Consider the following 25,262-nt stretch of genomic DNA (forward strand, 5'->3'; position numbering starts at 1 on the left):
ATCACCTGCTTCCTGTCTCTATAACTGTCTGTGACCTGTACAACCTAACCTGTCACATGGATGATGCAGCCCCCAGCCATCATGATCACCTTTAATATAGCATCACCCCCATGTTATGTGGGCATACAGAGCCAGTAACAACATGCAAATCTAAGCTTAGGTAGGCATAAGTGAAGCAAGGGCCTCTGCAAGGTCGCATGGCTGTTAGCGTCACTGTACAACCCTGAACAAGAAAGTACTAGCTATTTTCACCCCAAGGTTCCCTCTGGTTGCAAATAGTCTAAAAGTGTTTTTAAGGGAGACTGGCTGTGCACGTCTTGTGCAAATTCCCATAAAAAAATAAAGATGGCCACCACCATAAGTAAAAGAAAATGCACATAGTAGGGATGTAACGGTGTAACGGTATACCGTTAAATATACCATGAACCACTTAATTGAACAATAATAACCATCACATTGTTTATACCAGTATACCATTTATACTGTTAAGTGTGCTTTTCAATCTGATTTGGAAAGGCTGCAGTAAGCAAGTGCTGCGCAGTCTTGGGGGTGCACTGTTGGATGTGCCATCTGCCAAGTAGTTTCAGTTGGAGCAGTTTTTAATGCCATTCCATAAACCACACGTGCCTGACACAAAATCAGTATGTTAGCAATAGGAAGAATAAATACAGTGCCAAGAAGGAAAAGGGTTTACTTTGGGTTGGCGGCTTTGGGGTTTATCTCTTCATAATGGATAATGTTTGCTTAACATATGACAATGGGGGATTTCCCTGGTTCTATCAGAGAGAGAGAGAGAAAGAGAGAGAGAGAGAGAGAGAGAGAGAGAGAGAGAGTGTGTGTCTGTGTGTGTGTGTGTGTGTGTGTGTGCGCGTGCGCGCGCGCGCGCATAAGCGTATACTGCCATCAGCGTCCATTGATCTGTGTCACGCAGGTTATAAAGATGGCAACATGTTCATCTTCACCAGTAGCCAGTGGGGGAGCTAAAAGCCTAAATGACCACTTAAGAAAAGCTATTCAGTTTGCTTTGCCAGTCGCAGCAGGGCTCCTCCCCCTCCTCCTCTCCACACATGTGTTTGTGTTTGGTGGAAGCAAGGAGTGGCATTTCAGTGGAAAGTATATTGAAAAGCCCAATTCTGGCCTTGGGTGCCTGGTTTTGTTTGTGATGATAAATCTGACAATTTATAACCTTTTAGAAAATATTTGTTAAGATTGGTCAACTCCACCTGCTATACCGCGATAACCATGATATACCGTCATTTGGCAAGAAGGTTATCGTACCGTCATAAAACTAATACCGTGACACCCCTAGCGCATAGGACCTCATTGTGAGTTTGGTGATAAGTATGCATTAAATATGCCGAATTACCACCAAACTCCCTTACTGTTACCACTACTGGTGATAATTCAGTGGTAAATCTGCTGAATTACAACTACACTCACTTACCATTACTGCAACTTGGTAGGTAAACCCACAGGATTACAAGTGGGGGAAGGTCAATGTTAATTCCCATTTTTTAAATACTGTAATTCCACTGTCATTTGGCCTTAAAGTGGTGGATTTACCTCCAATAAAGACACTGGAAGAAAATCCTCCACTTTAAGGGCAACCTTGTAGTTCAATGGTGCGGGAAATGGCAGTAATTCCATTGCTGCCAAAATAAATGGAGGTTAATGGAATTACCGCCAGTTTTTACCCCACACTGCCAAACTTTTAATGAGGACCATAGTCCCTTTTCTATTTCCATGCTGGCACGGATGCTGAGGCACTATGGCCGGGATGAAGAGGCCCCCAGCAAGCAAGTAAATAAAGAGAGTGGGAAGAGGCTGCAGGTTGCCGAGAGGTTTGGGGGCGGGTTGGTGTTTGTTGGGTGAGGGAAAGGAGAAGCCGGAGCTGGGCAGCCATAAAAAATTGCAGCACCCGAGAAAGGGGAGCGGGTGGCTGTGAGAATGTGGGTGGACACTAGCATTTTCTACCAGCCATCCCAACGACCTGATAAATTGACCGCCCTTCCCAGGATGTAAATTCAGAATACACTCACATAGCAGGAAAGAGTGAGGTAAAGGCTGAAATAAGGAAAACCAAGCATAATAGATAACCAAAAACAAACCAGTCCCCCCTATGCAAATATGTTGAACAGAAGAGCAATCCCTCTATATTAGGGCCTAGGGTAAGAATAGTATGTAACAGAAGGTGTCCTAATAGTCTAATTTGGTTGCACAGGGTGTGTATTCATTTTCCAAACATATATGACAATTGATGTCTCATGGTTCCCAACATTCCCAACAACAATTTGCAATAACAACTTATGTGGTTTTCTGACCTTTTTAAAGTGGGTCTCTGTGTCCCCAACCTCCTAGTTGTATTTATTTTTGATTTTTTTTCGAGACAAGGGGTCATTATTTTTCCTCAAAACTTTAAAACATACAGTGACAAAACAAAAACAAAGAACACTGAATGTCTCATGCTCATCTAAACAAGCATACACTTTAGGTCATATACATAACATACAGTGAATTCTGAGCCTAACAATCCATGTAAGATAGGCAACAAAATAGATGAATACATTCAACAAAGGTTGTTACATCCCAGAATTACATGAAGAGACATACATACATATATATATACATAGCATACAGTTTGCAACCATTCACATGTGTGTGAACCTCTGATATGGAGTGCTACCTCTACAATTTCGGTGTAGCTACGACCCATGTGTTCCTGTGGGTCTATACTCATGGTGGGTTTCTTAAAAATGTAACCCAGGAGTTTCCATGTAGGTCAGGGTGACCAATAGTGATTGTTGAAAAGGTCACCAGGCCTATCCTTGGTCGGCATCACTATCTATTAGTAAAAGGTGTAGGCAAAACTCAGTGTTTATGGTCCTGTCCCTTCTTTGGATGTTTCGGCAGGTCTTGAAGTGGTCGGCCTTCTTCCGGACCTGGACTGTGTGACTGCTTGTATGGGAACACCAAAGAGCTCAATTACTTAGAGGCATGGTTGCTGGTTGTAGAATCGACAGGTGTACAGAAATACAAACTGTAAATAACCAATGTACATTGTAAGAATTGGTTATTTTTCCTGGCATGGATTAGGAAGGATGAGAACAAGTTTACCCAAGGTGGCCCCATTTTGCGGTTGTGTAGACACTCTCTTCCGCTCCCTCCCCTACATTGCCATGAGGATCCCATCAGTTAATACGACCCCTTATAGGTCCTCAAGTCTCCCCCACTCACACTGCTTAATATAACAACAGAAAATGACTGGTCTTAAATTTGCTGTTTAGAAAAATTACATTACCATATATTTAATCATAGGGAGGTAGTTGCCAAGGCTAAGAGATGGCCTGGGAAGAAATGTGCTTCTGTCATTGAAGTGCCACATATTGGTATTCCCAAGTTACTACCACCCATGGTAAATTGGTTATAACGTATTTCTGTTGTCCTTTTTCTTTTTAACTCTGAGTGGCATCAATAGTGTTCCTTTTGGATTAGAACCCTTTGTCTCAGGCCATGAGATGCATCAAGGGCAAGTCTGGAGACACAAAATATTGGCACAACCTAAATACTGCAAAGGACCCGCCCAGTGCTGTGAGGAAGCCGGAGGGTGACCCTTCAGAATGCAGCCTCAGCAATGCATGTGGTTTCTCTCGGGCTATGTACAATTGCTAATCCCACTCTTTTTGTGCTTTACATGGACAGACACCAAGAAGGACCTGAGGATGATCACCGTGGCTCTGCTGGACATGCTGGGAAGCAAGAAGGTTTCAGGGCACGGACGTGACCAGGCGCTCAATCTCCTCAACAAGAACATCCCTCGGAAGGACCTTCGCAACAAAGATCACTCCAAATCCCTCTTTGTCATTGATCATGGTATGTAGGATAGTCTAACACTGCCATTGTGAGCAATCATTCATTTAAGAAGGCATTTCAGAGTTAGGAATCAATACAACTCTTTTCTGACATGGCATAAGTAGAGTGATATGTATGAAACACTCCTGGTGTAACTTAGCATAGATAAATGTTATTTGCACAATGTCAGATACATTTCTGGTGCTTTTGATGGTGTTTTCTAGATGCATCTCATGTTTTCACTTGAACTATTGTTTTGTCCAACAGACCCTCCCTTATTTCCTGCATAGCTAAAGAAGCAGTACATTATCAAATGGTGTGCTTTATTTCTTTTATAGGGAAAATGTCACTAAATTAATCATATGTTTGTATATCACATTGGGGACTGTTATTCATGCTCTTCGGTTTCATTATGGGCTATATAAACAAAAAGGCTGGTATCACATGAGGGTAGGTGGGCATCACCTAATTTCAACACATAAATTAAGGGAGGACCACCACATAAAGTCCTGAAACTCACCAAAGTTCACACTCCAAAAAGCTGGAGTCTAAGCAATTTCTAAAAATATATATTTTATAATGTCGCACTAATCTTAAAATCACATAGACACAGTTTGTTACGAAAAGAGAAAGCGCAGAAGTGCAAAGGTATCAATATTCTTCGCAATCACATTCATACGACCCTTCACTTATCAAAATGCACACATTCATACATACTCAACATCACTGCATCAAAAACGTGCAAGCAGCAACAAAGTGCTACAGAAATGTGCAAATACCTCAATGTGCAAAATACATTCCACATACATAGTAGCAATATGTAGAAAAGAGTTTATATACACATCTAGGGATCCAACTAACATGCGGTCCATGAATTCATTCCTCATGTCAAGATCCAGGAATGTGGTCTTTGGTTTCATTATGGGCACCATATTCTCCGTTTACATTACTAATTGGACTAAAAGCACCATAGAACAACATAGCTCTAGACTGCAAATATGTGCTGAATTTTCATGGAGATATAAGGCTACCGAGGCAACATGCAGCATCAAATAAGACATCCATATAATGACATTCTTAACAATCATGGGAATGGCACAGTTTTTAACGGTGCTGGTGCTTCTGTGACGACATTGCCTTCCGTGACCGCTGTGTCCGGCAGGGTCAGACCTGTCGGGCACAGCGGCTCCTGCAGGCAAACCCGTACTTTGCCGGTCTGGAAATAACAGTGCTGTAAGCTTACCGGCACTGTTGTTTCCAGAGTGGCAAACTTAGAATGAGGCCCAGAGAGATTAAATGCATTTTGTGTCACACTTACTATGCCATCATCGGCAAACATCTACGATCCTCCTACAGGCACATACACCAACACTATAGAAAAGTCCATTGGAAAGGTCTTCTCGGCTTGGCATGAGACTCACCATAGAGATCTCATCATAATTACTGGAGACTTAAATACCAGGGATGTTCACCTTAGACCGCAATCCAGTGCCCATAGCAACAATAAATGGAAACACTTTTTGTCTACCGATGCAGTGGAATGCCTACCCACTGAAATGTCGAGTCCTGAAGACCCTATGTACACGTGGTCGAATGGCAGCTCCTACTCACACATCGATTATGTAATAGCTGATCCAGAAATGGCTCGCTGTTGCGAAGTGCCTAAAAGCAAACCTACTGACCTGAGAGATCGCACTTATATCACATGGGCTATCAACATAGCTCCTTCCACCAGCCAAAAGAGGTGTGGGGCCAATATACACATCAAAGTTAAAGGTAATCGCATCTGGTGGCCGGCTGAGAGGATCAAGGAGATCAATGACTTTCTATCAAATGATTACTTTGATAAGGAGAATCGGCAGGAAAAGATATGGGACCTTGCAGGTCTCACTGGATCGCCAACTAACTGCGCACAAGAGATCGTACAGTTCATTTGGTAATAGAATTTGGCTTCCAACCACTCCTTTTAATCTTTTGAATTAGGATAACAAAATATCAAAATGCAAGGACAGGGCCTTTATTAGAAGAGACAGGGCCCTCATGAGCTTGGAAAAAGAGGCTGCCTTAATCTAGACCACCACTTGCTCAAACAACATAAACAATCTTTTTTAAGTACCAATTGGTTGGTTATCGTCTCCCTTCTAAAATCCCATGACTCTCGTAAATTCTGGTCCCGTTTCAACAACTATAAAAAAATCCACCTGGCAAGTGATCTCAATCCAGTCACTGAGATTGCATGGGAAAGGCATATAAGGAAGCTGTATACTCCTCTTGCAAATGCTAAGGAATCAGCTAATGAGTGGCTGAAAAATGTAACATGGTGCCTATCGGTCCCCGACCTGGAGAAGTTGGAAAACATAATGCGAAAGCTAAAACCCTCCAGAGCACCGGGGCCAGACAGCATTCCTAATATTCTACTAAAAGAAAACCCACAGCTCTGGGCTAGGATCTTGTCTTGCATTTTTGACCAAAATCTATTGCAGCAGCCATCTCCCTGAGAGTTGGCACAAATCCACATTAGTTCCTGTTTTTACAAAAGTAGATAGAGCTAACCTGTCCATTTACAGAATGTTGTCCATGCTCCATGTTAGCCAGAAGATTTTCGCAACCACTCTGCTAAAACGGCTCACAACATGGGTTTAGGGAAACAACATTGTTTCGGACTGGCTTCAGGAAAAAGTATGGCACAATTGATAACTTGTCTATAACACATTATCTCACGGTGCAAGCCTCAACCGAACCTAAAGACAACTTGTATTGCTGCTTTGTAGACTTCACCAAGGCCTTCGATCTGGTGAAGCGCAATCTCCTGTGGGAAAAGTTAAGGTATTGGAGTAAAGAGCCTGACCTTCTGTATTATATTGAGCTGCTCCATAGCAACACTACAGTCGCAATACGGCTAAGTCATTCTGGCACTTTAAATAAACCATTTGACACCAATCGAGGATTAAAGCAGGGGCGTGTTTTAGCACCCATGCTCTATAATGTTTATGTAGCTCACATGGCAGAGGGCCTTAGCTCTGTATGAAATTTCCCTCCTAAAATGAATAGCAAGCCACTGCTATGTATGATCTAAGCCGATGACACTGTTATCTTTGACAAGAACTAAATGGGCTTGCAGAGATCAATAGAGGCACTGGCAGCATACGCAAAAGCTAATGATATGGAGATAAACATCACAAAGACAAAAATCATGTGTCTAGCTGGCAAACTCCCCCAAAAACCTTCCTTCCAGTGGCATCCCAATGGAGAGGCATTAGATATAATAGACTAGTATAGCTACTTGGGTTTTCCCATTAAATACAAACCTTCTGCCCATTTCTACAGCACCAATTTTGATGCACAAATCAGGAAAAAATGGCTGGCAGTTAAATATTATATAGCCAGGCAAGGGGGCTTGAACACTGAAGGTTTACTAGAGATGTATCGAGTAAGTATGGTTCCCAGTCTATTATATGATCTGGCAGTCTTGCCTTCGAAATTTGTCCCATGGCTTGACAAGATTGAGGGAAAAATGCTGCGTAGCATCATCAATGTACCATCGTCCGTCCCAGTTGCTGCCCTGAGATTGGGTTGGAATACCGGCTTACCTCTTTGCAGGCCACATGGCTTCTGCAAAGGTCACTTTCTATTGTATTGTAAATTAACATCATCTTGTGTAAATTACAACTCTGTAATGCAACTGCTAGGAAACCAATCTGTGGAGATAAAGAAAACAAAAATAACTTCATAGATGAATTTAAGCAATCTTGGGAAACTAGCTCTAATGATCTCAATATACCACTGTCATATTTCTTTGATTCTCCTGACATAGAGAACATACTTAAGAAAAAGATCAAGACATGGGATAGGATTCAGGGTATTGAAAATCTTGCTAGGAAGCGAAGATACAATGAGTACTCACATCACACCTTTAACTCTGACTGCCCAAGTATGTATCTTAAAAAACTATGTTCAGAAGATCTGAGGCGCTTAATATTATATCTCAGGCTAAACATTCTGCCAACCAGAGGATATCACGGTTCTTGGCAATGCATCCCACTAGCAGACTGTTTATGTAGATTGTGCTTAACAGAAATTGAAACTTGTCGGCATGTGTTGACCGGATGCCCAGCCCAAAAATGTCATTATACAAGAGGCTACAGCTCACTGGTAAAGAGGTCTGAGAGCATTGAATTGGACCAATTCTGGGCAACCTTACTTGGAGAAAACTCTGTCGTTATAACTGCTGCAGCATACCATGTTTGGAAGGTGGCTTTGAAATTAATTGGACAGAGGCAATTGAATGATTGATTGTCTGCATTGCATTCTTTTTTAACTGTATAAGTTTTAACTGCTGCTTATACGAAATTATGAATTTCTGTCTTTAAAGTTTCTTATTTCTTATTTCAACCTTTTCTTTTAAATGTTTTATAATACTTTAGTGCTTAAGGTTTGTAAAATCTTACCAGATGCACAATACAAAATAAAAATAAAATAAAAAGAGTAAATGATTTGCCCAGCATCGCACATTTTGGTTGGGGGGTAAACACAGGATGTGGCCAAATGTAGCAGTTAAGAAATTAGGAATTTGGGCACCACCAATAGTGTGTATGTTTTGAGGAGCACTACAGATCATTCCACATCCCCTTGGGTAATGAACCTGATATAGAAAACCCTGAAAAACGGTCTTTTCAGAGAGCTGCATGCTCACAAACAATGCCACATCGGCTACAATTAACATTGAGTTCATATATTCATAGTAATGCTATACTGAACATATGCTCAGATAAATCTGTGTTCAGATGTGTAATATGCAGGTTGTATCCAGAGGAAACAGACAAGGATCCTAATACAAATAATTCAAGAGGGGGGATGATGGATTTAACAACGCTTGAGGATTATTCCCAGCAAGAGGTTGGGGAAATCATCAGCCAATTGAAACAGAGGACTGGTGAATCTTTGCTAACCTGGATTGTAAGGTTATTTGATGGAGGGGTAGCAACTCATTGAGTAACCTGTTGAGAAAACTCTTTCAGCAGTATTGCCCAGGGATTTGGCATAACTTCCAGTAAAGCAGGACAAGGCATCCCCTGACAGAGCCTTTTCTACTGATCCTTACACAGAAAATGAGAATGATATGGACATTGCAGGCCGTTATAATCGCATCAACATCTTTAAGGAGCTCCTGGAACACATCAAGGGATTCATGGGTTTCCCAGAGGTTGTGCAGAGGAGTGCAGATTACAGCAATTCCAGACTACTCATCTGCCAGTCCTTGAATGCAAGGAGCCAAACAGAATAAATGTCCCAGGATCCATGACAAACATTTGGGCTTTGGGTTTTGATGTTGAATACTGATTTCTGCTGAATGCTGTTTGCCTGCCGCTTAGCCTTTGTGATCAAACCATGACCGTGCTGGGGCACATTCTTCCATATGGCGCAGTGGTTTGTTGAGTTGAATCTTCTTAGTGGAAAGCCTGTGCCTCATCACACTTTATGGAAGTTCTTTGTTATGCACCATCGCTATTAGTTTTAGGATCTTGCATTTGGGCTCATGTCTACTTCATGGGACTTCACAGAGCCACTAGCCCAAGTGGTGCGAGTGCTTCATTGGGATAGAAAACACATTCACCAATCTATGAAACACTGCTTAATTCATGCTCCAGCTCAGCACTTCATACTCAAGAGAGGATGCACTTTCCTCTGGAGATCTGGATGTTAAATATCCAGAAACTCCACCTGAATCATTCTCAGGTTTCGGAGATAACCTGGGCAATGTTGAGTTCTGATGAATGGAAAGTCTTCCTTCCTATATGGAGAGACCTCAAGGTCCAAATCCAAATGAACTGAGGTGTTCCTTAGCATTATCTTTGCAATCTATTCTTCTTTTGTTTCAATTCCAGGATGGAAGAGCAATGTCTTGATGCACCGTTCTGCCAGAAAGGCTACATTTCAAGCATCACATTAGAAATGTATTGGATGTCATGTCTGCAGACCTCAAAAACAACAGTTATTTGATTTCCATGAATCCCACTCTGTGCTTAGTTATTTGCGAAGTTTTCATAATGCCCCAAATCACCACAGTAGCATTTCAGAGTGCCTATGCTTGTCTGGAAGTTGAGTTATTGTACCCCACCCAGGGTATCCAGACCTAGATAATGATATGGTGGAAAAAGGGCAAAGTTTCCAAGAAAGAGGGAGGGTGGAAGCAGCGCGAGAAAACATTTTTTATGGTAGCATGGGTGCATGTTGGTCCTGTGACATGAGATAGTGAGCTAAAGACTCTGGGTAAGTCTCTCGTAACCAGGACTAATGTCTGGCAGAGGGACTCCCAGGACCCCCCTTGTTAAATCTGGTCCTGTGACATGAACCATAGCTTGATAATGCAGAACAAGGTATATACTCATGTGTTTGGAATATATTGGATTATATTTATGAGGCAACCTGGGGCTCAGTAAAAGTCTGCCTATACTTTCAGAGCTACTCAGGGTGGTATTGCTGATGGTGAGAATAATGCCCTTCTGTTTGCTCACTTCTTACTGCAGAAGATCTCCTCCTGCAATCCCCTTCCTTTGAGCAATTACAGGAAATTGATTTGAAGTTCCTTCCAGGTGATATTCCTGGTGGCAACCACCTACATGTGTTGCTTAAGTGAGTTAGGCGTCCTCTTCTGTTATGATTCTTATTTACAATTTATTATGCAGGATCTGCTTGGGCCTGTGGTATGGCCCACTGAGGTAAGACAACGTCTACGGCAATCCAAGTAGGACCGTTTGGCAGACAGTTATCTTGGCTTAGGAACAGGAGAAGGTTGCTGCCCCTCCCATTATCTATGGTATTCCAATAGGAGATCTATCAGCATTTGGGGTACAGGTCAGGGGGGGTTTATGGATGAAATCTGTAGGGCAGCCGATTGGCCTTTCCCTTCAACATTTCTCCCTGATTCAGGCTTCTTGTTTGGTTTGTCTCTTCCTTAATTTTCGGTACGACTGTTCTTGGTTTAGCCTCTTTGTGATGTACTGTCATGAATGATAAATATATGTGTTGAAAAGCCATGTGTTTTTATTTCTAACGAGTGTAAATCAAGTGATGCTTAATAGCCTCATTAATTGACAACTGAGACAAGGAAAAGGAGGAGTGATTTGATTGAACACTTGGCCCTGCGCACTCACACACTAGTGAGGCAAAAAATCGGGTGTTCGTCTTCGACTCCACTCTCTCCTTTTTTCGGACATCTCTAAAAAGTCCCACTACCAGCTGCACCTCTTCAGTGGTCTTCTACCCTTTATCACCTTCCCCCAGAGGCTTACAGTCTCCAGAGCCCTGGTTCTTTATAGACTGGATTACTGCAATAGTCTCTTTCTCTATCTGCCTACTTCCACTCTCCGACCTCTACTACTCATTTAGAGCAGGACTGCAAGACTTATCCTTGGTCTCAAGCCCAGGGACTGCATCTCTCCAGCACTGAAATCCCTTCACTGGCTCCCTGTGGCTACTAGGATCAAGTTCAAGACCCTCTGCATAGTCCACAAGTCTTTCTGAGGCAGGGGACCGTACTATCTTCAACTCTCTCGCTCTAAATACTCTCCTTCTAGAGCTCTGCGCTGGTCCTCTTCCAACTCTCTGCGGGTGAGCCATCTTTCCAAACAGAGATGTGGGGGTAGATCCTTATCCTCTGCAGGTACTCCTCTCTGGAATAACCAACCTGCCCCTCTCCGTCTTGAGCCTGATCACATTAAGTTCCGGAAACTTCTCAAGTCCTTCCTCTTCACCTCTTCTTTCTCTCTCCCTCTTCCAGCTAACCTCCATCTCTATTCCCTCCTCCTTCTCTTCCCTAAGTCTGTCAGTTTTTGCTGACTGGTCGCCTGGTGCACCCACATAACCACACAGGTCCTAGGCTCCCCCGCCAGTCTTTGCACTTGCCTCAGGGCTTCTGCACCCTGCTCCCCACTTTGCACTTTCTTGAACTCGTTTCATGAGAAGGGTAATCTCTCTGCACTTAACCCAGGGCACTGCTTGACTGTGGTACTTGTTTCCCTCCACCTCCCTACATTTACTGTCTGCGCGCCTACATTACCTAGAATGCACTAGGCCTTGTTTGCCTGGCCTAGTATGGTAGTTCTGTTTCTGTATGTTCCGCTCCTTCTCCCGCCCTTCCCTAGCACCTCACTCTGTGTCAAGAAATTGCTCTCTGAATCGTCGCTCACTTAGTATGGTAGCCTATCGATTGTTTGTCTTCTTCCTCTCCTCCCCCTTCTGCTTTCCTACCCAGCATACACATCACTAGTAGCAAAGCCCTCAGGCCTGGATGCTAGTCATCTTTTGTTAGATCATTTGGAAACTTCAAGGCCTAAGAATGACTCTTTATCCCCTTGTTCCCTTACCGCCTTGAAGCGCTTTGAAGCACGTCACTTGTGTATAAGCGCTTTACAAATAAACAATTACAATTACAACACTTATAATCTTCATTACACAGAGTTTTGTTTTTCCTCATCAGAGGCTTGGTTCCTCCTCTCCCTCTTTGTGCATTGTCCGGATTTTTGCTTGGTAGGTATTCTTTGGGTTATGGGAGTGGGAGTTTTGGTGCTTGGGAAGGATGGCCATATGGCAAAGGTGTAAAAGCCCTAGCTTTTTTGATTTTTATTAATAATAAAAGGATGCAGGTAATCCATCTCACAAAGGATTGTTTGCTAACAAGACCCCACTTTCATTAAACTCCATGCTGAACGCATAGTGTACACCTGTGCCCTGCTGCATCAGCTCCTGCTCTCCAGTGGAGCAGAACCGGTCCAGAGTTCACATGTGCCCTGTTTGACAGCTGCTGTGATGGCAATGTCAGTGAAGAGGCTGCATTTTAGTCTACACCTTTGTTCCAAAATCATGTTAATTATGCCAAAGTATCACCTGGTGGCAGGATAATCTGGACATAGAAGCCATATCTAGATTATGAAATGGTGCCTGATAATTCACATAATTATTAAAGACACATCTAACTTCATACTAGTGTCAAACCTGTGAGTTCAGGCCAGCTGTGAGTGGCGATGTGGACTCCAGGCACCTGTCTGCATTCCAGTAGTCCAGGATACCTGCCTGTTGACACTGGCAGGTTGAGGCAATTTCATATCAAAACCCTGCCTCATATGAGGGGATTGCACACCAGAGAGATTTTGAACCGCAGTCATGGAAAGGGGTGGTGTTAGGACAGAGAGCACAGGGGAGCTTGATGAAGGGTTCCTCCATCTTGATTTTGGGTGGGCTTTTCTCTCCTTCTTGTCACCTCCGCTTCATGCACAATAATGTACTCAGACTATGACATCAGGAGGCAAGGGTCTGGACCCTTAAAGCAGTCTTGCTTTCATTCAATCATCCCCTGTGGCCTTTTACCTATAAAAGAGGGAGTTACCCACCTCTTCTTTGATTTACATTTGGACCTTAAAGGGTATCAGGAAGAATTCATGTGAACCCTGCTGGGAGCGCAGTCCTTTTAAAAGCCTGCTGCCAAAGGTGAAGGTGGTGTTTCCAAGGCAGAGGAAAGCTCTGCTCCCTGCTTATCCACAGGGCACAATGGGGTGACTTTGCTGAGGGCCAAGGCCTACCACTCTGCTAGCAAAGACTCACCTCACCATAGGAGCCCCTGCAGTGAGACTAACCGCATCCAGAGGGTGAAAGTATCCAGGTCTAATTTTTTCATCGCTTAAAACACTTTGAAACCACATTCGAACAGTATTCTAATGTGTTTCAAACCACCAGAACCTGTGGTGCTGCCTTTGGCACTTACCATGTATGCACTGCTGATGCTTGCATACATCGATCCGGTTCAACCCAGCAACGCCCCAACAGAGCCTTGTCACCTGTCCGGCTCAAGTACCAATGCACTGTGCAGTTGACTTTGACCCACGGTGTCATTGAACCAAGCATCAATCCACCAGGACTTTGCAGTGCAACTCGACTTGAACTGCTGGATTATAACATCAATCACTGATCCAAACAAGCAGTACTCACTGTTTCAAACCACACTCTATCGTTGAACCGCTCCTGGTGATCCATCGACCTGCATCACTCAACACCACCATAGAACCACAACGAACTCTACTCGAACCAGACTCAACGCAGACTTGCCGCCTAGGATCAACATGACTTGCCGCTTTCGAACCTGGTTCGACCCGCAAGCACCTCATCTCGAAGCCAGGTTCGCTGTAACCCAGCAGCCACAAACTACACATCCAAATGCCAGTAACAACTATCTTTTTCAGGCAAGAATCCCTCAGTCGCCTCCTTCTGCATTTCATATAACCTCTAAAGGGCCTCCAAGTTGTGCGTATTTTCGTAAAGCAAGGCAACATTTGTAAGGTGGCCTCTAGATCTACGTAAAAGGTAGTAAACTAAAGAATATGTTTGTATAGTTCCCTAGTAATCTGCTTTCACATGCCTCTCACCTACCTCTGTCTAACTATTATTCTCTGTTTGTTCCCCTCCTTTCGCTCGCACCCTGTGTTCCTCTCTGACGCACATGCATGATCTCTCTCACTTATTTCTTTTCTCGACTTCTCTGTTTTTCTCTCTCCTTCCCTTCCTCCTTCCATTGCTTTCTTCTCTCTTTCCCTTTGCCATTTTCCTGCACTCCCTCTTTCTCTCTCCTTCTCCGTCTCTCCATCAAATTTTCATGCCTTCTTGGTATCATGTCACTTACCTTTTTTTTTTTTTTATAAAACTCAATTTTTAATTCTTTTTTAAATTTGTTTACTTATTTTATATAGCGAGAAAGAGACCCCTTGGTAGTGCTGCTGAGATCGTTGAGACACTCTAAAATAATCTCCCATGCTTCTCTCTCCTTTCTCTTTTAGTCTTGTTTACTCCTTGTCTCTCTTGCCTCCCTGCATTTTCTCATGTTTATTTCTATCTCTGCCCCTCATCTCAATCCTTGTTTATCGCTTGCTCATGTGCCCTTTGCTGTCTTTTAGTCCTTTGTTTGCACTCATATGTCTCTCACTTGCCTTTTTCTATGATGCCTTTGTTCTCGCTCGTCTGTATCTTCTTACAGCTCTCTACATTCTTGCCTCTTCTTACACCCTTTCCTTGGCTTTGCACATTGCCTCTTTCTATCCCCTCTAGCTAATACCCTTTTTCCTTTACTCTTTCTCTATGATATAGGTTTGAGAAAGATCTTGAAAGTCCTGGGACAAATCCCTGAGCTGCCTAACTGCCTCCCCCTGACAGAGAATACGCGGATGACGGCCTCCATTCTCATGAACAAACTCTTTGAAGATCTGCGCTGTGATCCAGAAAGAGACAATTACAGACAAATCTGTGAAGATTACATCACGTGAGTCATGAAGGGAGATATCAGGACATCACAAAAAGCAGGAATCAGTGCCTACCTACCTCTGCCGCTTAGCCAAGTCCAGCTGCAAATCGATATACAAAGCCTATTATATACAACGTTAGCATTCATTCTGATTGATGGCACATAGTTAATAGAGTATTGATAACTGTTCTAAAATAAATGTATTTAAAATATAACTATGACTTAATTCCAGTAGGCACCGATCAAACATTTAACTAAAATAGAACTAAAATCAACTTAAAAAGAAATTAAATCAATGGAAAGGCATAACCTATGTTGGTGATGTTTAAATTGTACATATAGATTGCAATAATTGGCACCAGTGAATGAGATTGCTGTTGGGCCCCCCTCTTGGGGCTGCCTCAAGTATGCCCAATAAACACACAGGAGCCATCGTACACTCCAACCTTCTCTTTATTCCTCCATGGCCTTACTGCCTCTCTCTCTTCCGTCGCCCCTCCCTTTCCTCCCGCTTCCCGCTCCCTCCCATAGTCTTGAGCTCTCCCTCTTAAAGGGGCTCTGTCCTTTTTCCCTTACAACACCTCCCCCTTGCTTAACATGAGACTTCCGAGGTTACATTTGCTCGATGAGCCGTTGGGGTCTCTTCGTGGTTTGATGGTGTCTGCTTGGTTGCTCGTGGCTCTCCTCTGCACTCTCTCGTTGCAGTGTTTCATGAGTCTCCTCTCTCTCTTTTATCTCCATCTCGATCATCTCCCTTTCCGTTGGTTCATGCTCTTCAAAGTATAACTCGTGGAGGAGGGAGTAATTTGGCATCATATTGCCGTAGTTCCTCGTCGTATTTGTCACTTGTTCTTTGTCCCTTGTCGCTAGGATGGGATCTGCGCTGTTCGTCTGTCCTTTGGCTTTGCTTGTCTCTCCCGCATCTTGCTCGGGCACGTGGTCCTTCTTGTGGGTTGCTTTGAATGATCTATAGTGGACGCTGATGAGTGCGTGCTGTAGTGCTGTCCGGTTACTGAGAAGGCTGTGTCCTCTGGCGGGACTCGGTATTGTGCGGATGGTGTCCGGCACTCTGCGATCTCCTTGGGTTGGGTCACGTTGTGACCGTCCTTTAGGCTGTTCTGTCTGTGCCGTCCTCCATTGGATGGCATGGTCTTGGGGTTTGTCTAGGGGGTATTCTTCCGCCCTTGTCTGGTACTGTTGCCTTGTACTGACGTTTCCTGTGACTTCCATTCCCCCCCGTACGACATTTAGCTCATAGTCCTCTTGCAGAACGGGTGGGGTTTGTGTGCCAAGTGCCGGTCCGTCCCCTTTTTGGTGGGCTAACTCAGGGTAGAGGTGGTGTGCATGCCCGAGACCTCTGGGTGGGCTGGTGTTCATGTCCTTGATGTCTTTCCTGATGTCTAACCGTGCTCTAGGTGTAGCCGGGCATCTTTCTTGGGGTGTGGGTTGGCATGCCGAGCTTGTGGGTGGTCCAGTTCTGCACATTCCTTGAAGGTGACCTTCCTGGCCACAGCGCCAGCATGTTCGTCTAAGAGCTGGGTATGGTTGTCTGTGGGTGTTATTCCACCCTCGCCCGTGGCATTGCTCTTTGCTCGGGCTTTTTAGCCAGTGTCTTCTCTGTTTCTTCCTTCTCCAGGGTCGAGTGGGCTCGGAGTGTTGCGATTGCTTTTCCGTGAGGGCCGCGATGGCGTCACGTACAACATTCCTCTCAATGGTGGCTGCCTGTGCGTCAACTCCCTCGTATGTTTTTGCCATATTCAGTATTTTCGCTAGGGGTAGGGGCTTTATGAGAAGGCGTTTCCTGAATGTTGACGAGGTGCACCCTTCTGTGATCCTTAGTCTTATAGCTTCTTCATCATTGAAGTTGGCGAAGTCGCAGTCTCCTATCTTCTGCTGGAGACGTATGACGAACTCTCCAATTGATTCGTGTGAACGTTGCCTGTGTTGGTTGAATGCAAGGCATTCGTAGTCTTTGTTGGATCCTACTATGAGTCTGTCGTTTATTGCATCGAGGAGACGTTGGTACGTGGTTTTGTCTGTGGCAGGGATTGTCTTGATGATGTCCTTTACCTCTTTTCCTACCAAATTCCTAAATATGCTGAGTTTGTTTGGCGGGTCTTTGTTCCCAATTGCACCTAGAAAGTCCTCAAATTCTTCGACCCATTCCTCCCATCTTGTTCCTTGGTCGTGGTGCGGGATCAAGGCGAATGGGTTGGGCCGTCTCATGATGGTGGCATATGACGTGGGGCCCAGGTCTGCTAGGGCTTGCGCACTTGCGTCAGCGTCTGCTTGCTCTAGCTCGGTCATGGTTGCCGGTGTTTAGTTCGGGTGTGGATTTGCAGTGCACTTGCGTGCGGTCTTTGGCGGCAGATCGCTGTGTTTTGGTACTTTGGTTTGTATGGGTGGTGTTTCTTTTACTTTCGCTGTTGCCGGTCCTGTCCGGTACGGGTCTTCTCTGCTGCTGGTACGCATGAGTTTGGGCAGCTTTCCAATATCTGTCTTCTCTTTGTCTTGTGCGTGTCCTCGTGGTGGTTTTGTCGCAGCTGGGCGCGAGTGCCACTGCGTCCTTGTGTCTCAGTAGGTGAAGTTGTGGCGGTGGGTGGTCACCATTAATTTTCCATTAGTGCGACGCCCCTATTCACTATCGCTACCTCCACGTTACCTTTGCGTTGGTCGGGGCAGCCGGGGTGTTAGCAGGGTGCCGGGTGCCCCTTTGTGTGCTGGTTCTGGTGGCTGGGCGTTGGGGTCTGCCGCGTCCGGATCCGACGTGGTGGCGCCCCTGTGTATGCTGGGGCACTGTGGTCACTTGTTTAGTGTGCCGTGATGCTTCCATTCCTTATAGGTACTTCTGCCTGCTGGTTTTGTAGGGTATGGCCAGCCGTGTTATTCTTTGCCTCTTATTGTTCATACATGTCCGTTGAGTCGTAGTGTTTGGCCTCTATTCCTGCTGTCACGCATCATGCTCATTCTTATTTCCTTTTGCGTTTTCTAGTGTCACTGGGTGGGAGACACGGGGTCAATGCCGCTGGGCCATACATTGTGGCTTGTATTATTTTAGTTTCCAATGTCACTTGTGGGAGACACAGGGTTTCCTTTGTTTGTTTTAGCTGTATATATATATATATATATTTTTTTTTTTAGTGTCACTTGTGGGAGACACAGGGTTTCCCCTTTCCTTTCCCAACTGTCACTGTGTGGGAGACACGGGGATTCCCTTGTTTGTTTTGGTGGTGTTATTTTATTGTTATTTTTTTTTTACTGTCACTGCGCGGGAGACGCGGGGTTTAGTACCTGCAGCCGCTGCGCACTCCTCGCGGCGTCTCGCTCTCGCCGTTGGGGCTGCTCCTGGTGGCAGCTCCGCTTCCTGCTGGGGGCCGCTTCCGCGTCATCCTCTGCTGGCCAGCGATCCTCTCTGCTGTCGGCTGCGTCTGGCGGTCTTCTCCTCTGTCGGGGTGGGCTCCCGCAGCTCCTCCTTCTGCTGGGCTGCGTCCGGCGGTCTTCTCCTCTGTCGGGGTGGGCTCCCGCAGCTCCTCCTTCTGCTGGGCTGCGTCTGGCGGTCTTCTCCTCTGTCGGGGTGGGCTCCCGCAGCTCCTCCTTCTTCTGGGCTGCGTCCGGCGGTCTTCTCTGTCGGGGTGGGCTCCCGCAGCTCCTCCTTCTGCTGGGCTGCGTCCGGCGGTCTTCTCCTCTGTCGAGGAGGGCTCCCGCGACGTCTTCCTTCTGCTGGGCTCACGGACCCTCCTCCGGAGCTCCTCACGGGTCTTCTTCTGCTGCGGGTGCACGGGTCCACCGTCTCCTCTGCTGCTGGGCGCACGGGCCCTGCCGCTCGCACGGGCTCGCAGGCCCGATGATGCTGGGCACGCAGGCCCACTGCGGGCACTCAGGCCCACTTGTAATTGCAGGGCGCTCTGGCCCACCACTGTTCCTGGGCGCACGGGCCCACTGCAGGACACATGGGTCCACCACGAGGGCACACAGGCCCGTTATTCTGGGCGTGCAGGCCCGGTGCAGGGCTCACCGGCCCACCTCCTACTGCCGGGCACACAGGCCCCGTCGCTGCTGGGCACACGGGCCCCCGTTACTGCTGGGCACACGGGCCCTCCATTGTTGCTGGGCGCACGGGCCCTTCACTGCTGGGCACATGGGCCCCCATCGCTGCTGGGCACACGGGCCCTCCATTGTTGCTGGGCGCCCGGGCCCTTCACTGCTGGGCACACGGGCCCCCGTCGCTGCTGGGCACACGGGCCCCCGTCACTGCTGGGCACACGGGCCCTCCATTGTTGCTGGGTGCCCGGGCCCTTCACTGCTGGGCACACGGGCCCCCGTTACTGCTGGGCACACGGGCCCTTCGCCATTTCCTCCACAGCGCGGGACGTTTCCCTTCGTCGCCAGTTGTTGGGCCCCCCTCTTGGGGCTGCCTCAAGTATGCCCAATAAACACACAGGAGCCATCGTACACTCCAACCTTCTCTTTATTCCTCCATGGCCTTACTGCCTCTCTCTCTTCCGTCGCCCCTCCCTTTCCTCCCGCTTCCCGCTCCCTCCCATAGTCTCGAGCTCTCCCTCTTAAAGGGGCTCTGTCCTTTTTCCCTTACAACAATTGCTCCCTTAGTCAACAGCAAATTGTGGAATGGCCAGCTATACAATCACACTGTCATAGTCCCTAGAAGACTTCAGTTTTTCTTTTGAACACTGAGCAGACACTGTTACGTCTGTCTTGTATTCCATGCCATGCCACTGTGAACCCTCCAAATGTTATTCCCCCTTTATCGTTGCATAACCCTTTTGTTTTAAGGCTGATTGTTGTCTTCCTTTGTTTTCCTTGCAGGAGCAAGTTTGACCCAAACAACATGGAGAAGAACTTGCATGCTATTCAGACAGTGGCTGGGATCCTACAGGGTCCCTTCGACATTGGTAACAAGTTGCTGGGTATGCAGGGGGTGATGGAGATGATGGTGGCACTGACCAGTTCTGAGAATGAGATTGACCAGCTGGTGGCCGTTGAGGCACTGATCCACGCCTCCACCAAACTCAGCCGAGCCACCTTCATTATCACCAATGGTGTAGCCATGCTGAAGGAGATCTACAAGAAGACCAAGAACGAGAAGATCAAAATTCGAGCACTAGTGGTGAGTTCTCAGTGACCTCAACAGCCACTGTCAGTGAGTGGTGAGAAGATGGGGTTCATTGTCCTCCACTGATACCTACAGATCAAGTCAGTTTTCAGAAACGTGTAGAACATAAGCAAATCACTTAATACTGGCACAGCCAGTCTCCCCCCCTATGGAGCCAGGCTGAATTAATCAGTCATGGATCTGGCTGCTTTGGTGAAGGCTGTCTAACCGCCTGTGTTTAAAGGTTTTTGGGCTTGCCCCATTTCCCATTGTTTGTGTTTGCAAGGTGAGTCCAGTGGCTGAATTAGGGTTAGGGTTGTGTTGTATTGTACAATCTGGTTGGTAGGATTGGTCCAGTGGATCTAGGGTGAAGATGGAAGTTTTGAAGGCTCATTCGTAGGCCCATGGAGCTCATCTTATGATTATTTGAAAGTGTTACAAGCTTGATTACTCAGTGTTGATTAAGTCCTGCACCATTCAGTGTCAGCGGTACAGGGCCTAAAAGCTCAGTGGCAGATCTCCAAGGCATTGAGGCTCAACTTTAGTGTTGTAGGCTCATTGTTTGCATTGCTGGGCCTGATGAATCAGTGGCAGTGTTGCAGCCATAATGAGTGAGGTAGGTTGCATAATTTGATGGCTCAGTGGAAGTGTTTTGGGGCTCGATGGCTTAGTGGCAGTGCTTGATGGCTCAGGGTAGTGTTACTGGGTCTAATAACTAGGTGATAGTGTTGCATGCTAGGGAAAAATGAAATGATAATTGGCCGTTCTATGTTCTCACATGCTTTCTGTTCCAGGGGCTGTGCAAGCTGGGCTCAGCAGGTGGCTCTGACTACGGCCTTCGACAGTTTGCGGAAGGATCCACAGAGAAATTGGCAAAGCAATGTAGGAAGTGAGTTTTCCATAAAACACAACACTGACTTTCCCAGGGGTGTAATGATGTTGCCTGTCCTTCTTTAATGTGTGAGCATGATGCACAGCATTGTCTTGAATTGCAGATCTGTCAGCGTTTTGTTGTGCAAGTGTCAATGTAATTCATCATTGCAATCCTGGGATTTAGTTGTAAATGTTTAGAAGGGGTAGTTATGTTCTTGGGTTATCAAATTGATGTAAACTTGAATAACAAGATTCTCAACATGGGAGGGTTCTGAACAGTCCCTTCAGTCAGTTACCCTGGATCCCCTTTAAGAAATGGGATTCAATTACAAAATCGGGTGAACTCCAGTCTCCCTGGGCATTTTCTGCTGGTACTGATGGATTATACAATTATTGAATCCTGTCTTGTACATGAATAGGTGTATGCTCCTAATTATTTCCTCGATGTATTCAGTGGTTGTATTGTTTGTCTGGACTCCGGGTAAATATGATATCTTCTTCAATGATGCTGACGAGATCTGCTATTAAGTTGCTTCTGGTCATAGTGGGCGTTGCCTTTCTGAATGACAGTCGATTGGTGCTCCGGGTACACCTTAAGGTCATTTACGGGCCCTAAACCTTAGTTGTCTAATTTTAAGTAATTAAGTTGTGTGCTCCTAGGGACCTATACTCTGAAAGTGCCAATTCAATTCCTGTATCTGTAATATCTGATTGCCAATTCCTCTAGAATATCTGATTAGAGATCTGTTATTAAGTGGCCTCTGGTCACAGTGGACGTTGGCTTTGTAAATGGCACTCACTTGGTGCTCCTGGTTCTGGGTACACCTTATGGTAATGTACAGCCCCTAAATCTAAGCTGTCTGCACGATTACCCCTCATTCTACCTCTATCCTTGGTAATGGTGATGAGTAGCAGTTCAGACTGATGGAGTTCATTTGGCTGACCAGCAACTTCTCCGATTGACAGAGGTAAGGAAGGCACTGTACCTTGCAACATGACACAAAACTCCATTCTGGTAGTTTTTTACTGCAAAGGAGCCAGAAAATGCCACGGCTCATTTAAATTGTCTGTGACTCTGTGACTGGATGATTTATTCGATGCTTATAGCAAGCATTAGCACCTGTTGCTTGGGGTAACCCAGTTAATGACACTAGAATCTATTAGCGGGAAAGATAAACATCTCTTCACCTGGCGTCCAGACGAAGAGATGATGGGATTGTCTATAGCAGAGTGACAATAGAGCTCAGATCCTTCTTTTTACAGGCAGTCACATTAGTAATGTGCACAATGTAGTATAAGCACTCTTGAACAAATTGGACTCGACAGCCGGTAGACGAGTCTCAGCCAAAAGAACAAGATCACAGAGGCAGGTGACATCTGCTTTTGGATCAGAATGATTTTACCCTTAACTTGGACCCATCTGCCATCCCCTCACAGATGGCTGTGCAATCCTGGCATTGACAATCGCACCAGGAAGTGGGCAGTGGATGGCCTTGCGTATCTGACCCTCGACGCTGACGTCAAGGATGACTTTGTTGAGGACGAACCGGCTTTGCAAGCAATGTTTGAGCTTTCCAAGGTAACAGGAACCTCTCTCCTCCTGCTTCTTTCATGATATTTAAACGACCTCTGTGTGTTCTTCTGTATGTTGCTGAAGTGAATGTTGCAGAGTCAGTCTTATAATCTAATTTAAGAACAGGGCGGCCCTTTTTGTCATAAATGTTAGTGGTGACCATGCAAAAGGAGAAATGCAGCGTCATTTGCAGATTTGACATCCCCTAAAGCAACCAATCAGGGTGTGCGTTATCTTTCATTGTACATATGGCTATAACAACTCAACATCTGATTTCTTGTGCAAACAAATAACATACCTAATGGTAGCAATAAGGTCATTTCCAATTTATGAATTACTAAACAGAGTCAGCAGTGCTTATTGTTAATCCAGGATTCAATAGGAGAGACTGCAGCATGCGAGACACTTGGCAGGCATAAAAATACTCTCCTCAGCTCTCAGCTTGCTTACGGTGCTCATGAAACCTACTTCTGACATGGACTAATAATGCTATTTAAGAACATCCAGCAATGACACGGTCTGATGAAATTCAGGAAATTTCCCCAAATTTTCTTCCTGATGAGGACACTGGAGATTTGTTGGGGGGACTACTCTTGCAAGCTCACACTGATGAGATCACTCAGGATTCTCTTGTAGTCTCACATTCATGAGGTCACTCAAGACACTCCCGCATTCTTAGCCTGACCCTGTAGCTTTTCATTTTTTGATGCAACCCTATTCAATTAATAAAATACTCATTTTGCTACAACGGATGATTTACTACACCTTGAACAAGTTTAGGAAAAGCAGAAACAATCAACACCAGTCTTTCAAAAGGTTCATTAACTTTTTTATTTTCTCTTGGTAGTCGAGTGACAAAACAGTACTGTATGCTGTAGCGTCCACCTTGGTGAACTGCACCAACAGCTATGAGGTGAAGGAAATCATTCCTGAGCTTGTACAGCTGGCCAAGTTCTCCAAACAGCACGTGCCAGAAGAACATCCCAAGGTAGGTTTGACCATCGTTGCTTGCGAGCTCCTGGGGTAGGCTTAGCCCGAGGCCTGCTTGTCTTGCTTACTTCTTCCAGTCACAGTAATCTCATCTGATAACAGGGTCTGTTATCTTCCTAATCTGAGAAAATGAAGCTTCAGCTGCATGGTGGCATGACTGTCCTGGGCAATACCCCCAGGGGTTTGCAACCATGGTCTGAATCTAATGCAGTTTGGCTTTTAACCGTCATCTGAAAATGGGTGATTTCAGACCCAAGCGTTAGAATGTCTCCTCCTGTATAACAAAGATGTCTAACCACAGCTGTGACTTTACACCGTCATTAACAGGACAAGAAGGACTTTGTGATCAAGCGAGTGAAGCGATTGCTGAAAGCAGGTGTGATTTCCACACTCACCTGCATGGTGAAAGCAGACAGCGCCATCCTCACTGATGCGACAAAGGAGCTGTTAGCCAGGTAATCACATGCAGTACAAACAATGAAAAATGATTGAAAAAACAAAAATAGCACCAACCCAAATAATCTGTTTGTTGTCTGATCATTTTAATGGCAAAAGTGGATAATTTGACGGGAAACATGCATGTTTAATTCTTTTGATTTCATTGTGGTGTTTTATATGGCAAGCATTAGGGAAGGCTGACTCAAAGCACTTTGCTGCTAAACTGTGCGAGTTGGACCGGGGCCTAGGATACAGCATCGGTGGTGCAAAAAGGGAATAAATGCAGCAGGAACATCTGTGCGAATTGCGTTACCTAAAAGAGGTAGGGATCCAGAGGAGAGCGGAGCAGCATAAGGGGAAAAAAAGGGAGCTATGCCCACATACAAAGAAATGGCAAGCAAAAGATCCCACCAACCCCCAAAAACTATATTTACAATGTCAAAGTAAAGACATCACTATTTGGAAAATTTATATTTTCAAATTGAGAATTTATGCATAGACTCAACGTTTGCATTTTTTTTTAAAGTTCTGAAAGATTTCCACACAACACTTTTCTCTCTAGAAAAGGAGATACAATACTCAGCACTAACTAAAGGCATCGAATAACAACTTATACAAAGGTGGCTTCCTTTGGAGGGCTCTGATGGAGCAGAAAGTAAATAACCTTCCAGTGTCTCACTACTGTGAGGCATTTCACTGTCATTCTAACCAATGTAGATATATGTGTTATTTAAGCTCTAATACCCGATTGGCCCCGGCGCTGTTACCACCCGAGGCTGCCGGCGAGTGTGTTATTGCTATTAGCACCCAGGGTTTTTAATCCGGGGTGCTGATAACAATGACTGTGTTTGAATGAATGGGACGCACTCTTGTGGCATCCAGTTAATTCAAACAAAAACAAAAACGTATCTAAGATGGCCACCATGGAAATGGAAGGCCGTACTCCATAGCAGCTATTATTACAAGCGCGAGGATAGAAACATGGAAAGAGGAGTTGTTGTCGAGTTCACCATTTGTGGGTTGTAAGAGCTCGGTTATTATTTTGCTTGCACACGCTATATAGGGGCTGTATCAATTGTTAGGCGAAACATGTATACAAGAATTTAAGATTGTGACAAGATTGTCTAGACAATGTATTCATG

The 25,262-nt window shown here is 45.3% G+C and overlaps 1 protein-coding gene across 1 annotated transcript in view; it reads left to right on the top strand.

The window, feature by feature from the left end:
* The window catches only part of UNC45B (unc-45 myosin chaperone B), a 157,364-nt gene that overhangs the window by 89,719 nt on the left and 42,383 nt on the right, over positions 1-25,262 (top strand). The window contains exons 8-14 of the mRNA XM_069614899.1: positions 3,700-3,870; positions 14,983-15,154; positions 19,961-20,261; positions 21,041-21,135; positions 22,557-22,698; positions 23,540-23,680; positions 24,010-24,137. Coding sequence (XP_069471000.1) covers positions 3,700-3,870; positions 14,983-15,154; positions 19,961-20,261; positions 21,041-21,135; positions 22,557-22,698; positions 23,540-23,680; positions 24,010-24,137 — 1,150 coding nt within the window. The remainder of the gene's footprint in view (positions 1-3,699; positions 3,871-14,982; positions 15,155-19,960; positions 20,262-21,040; positions 21,136-22,556; positions 22,699-23,539; positions 23,681-24,009; positions 24,138-25,262) is intronic.

Source organism: Ambystoma mexicanum, chromosome 9 (genome assembly GCF_040938575.1).
Source record: "Ambystoma mexicanum isolate Mex_15411 chromosome 9, UKY_AmexF1_1, whole genome shotgun sequence".
Lineage (NCBI taxonomy): Eukaryota > Metazoa > Chordata > Amphibia > Caudata > Ambystomatidae > Ambystoma > Ambystoma mexicanum.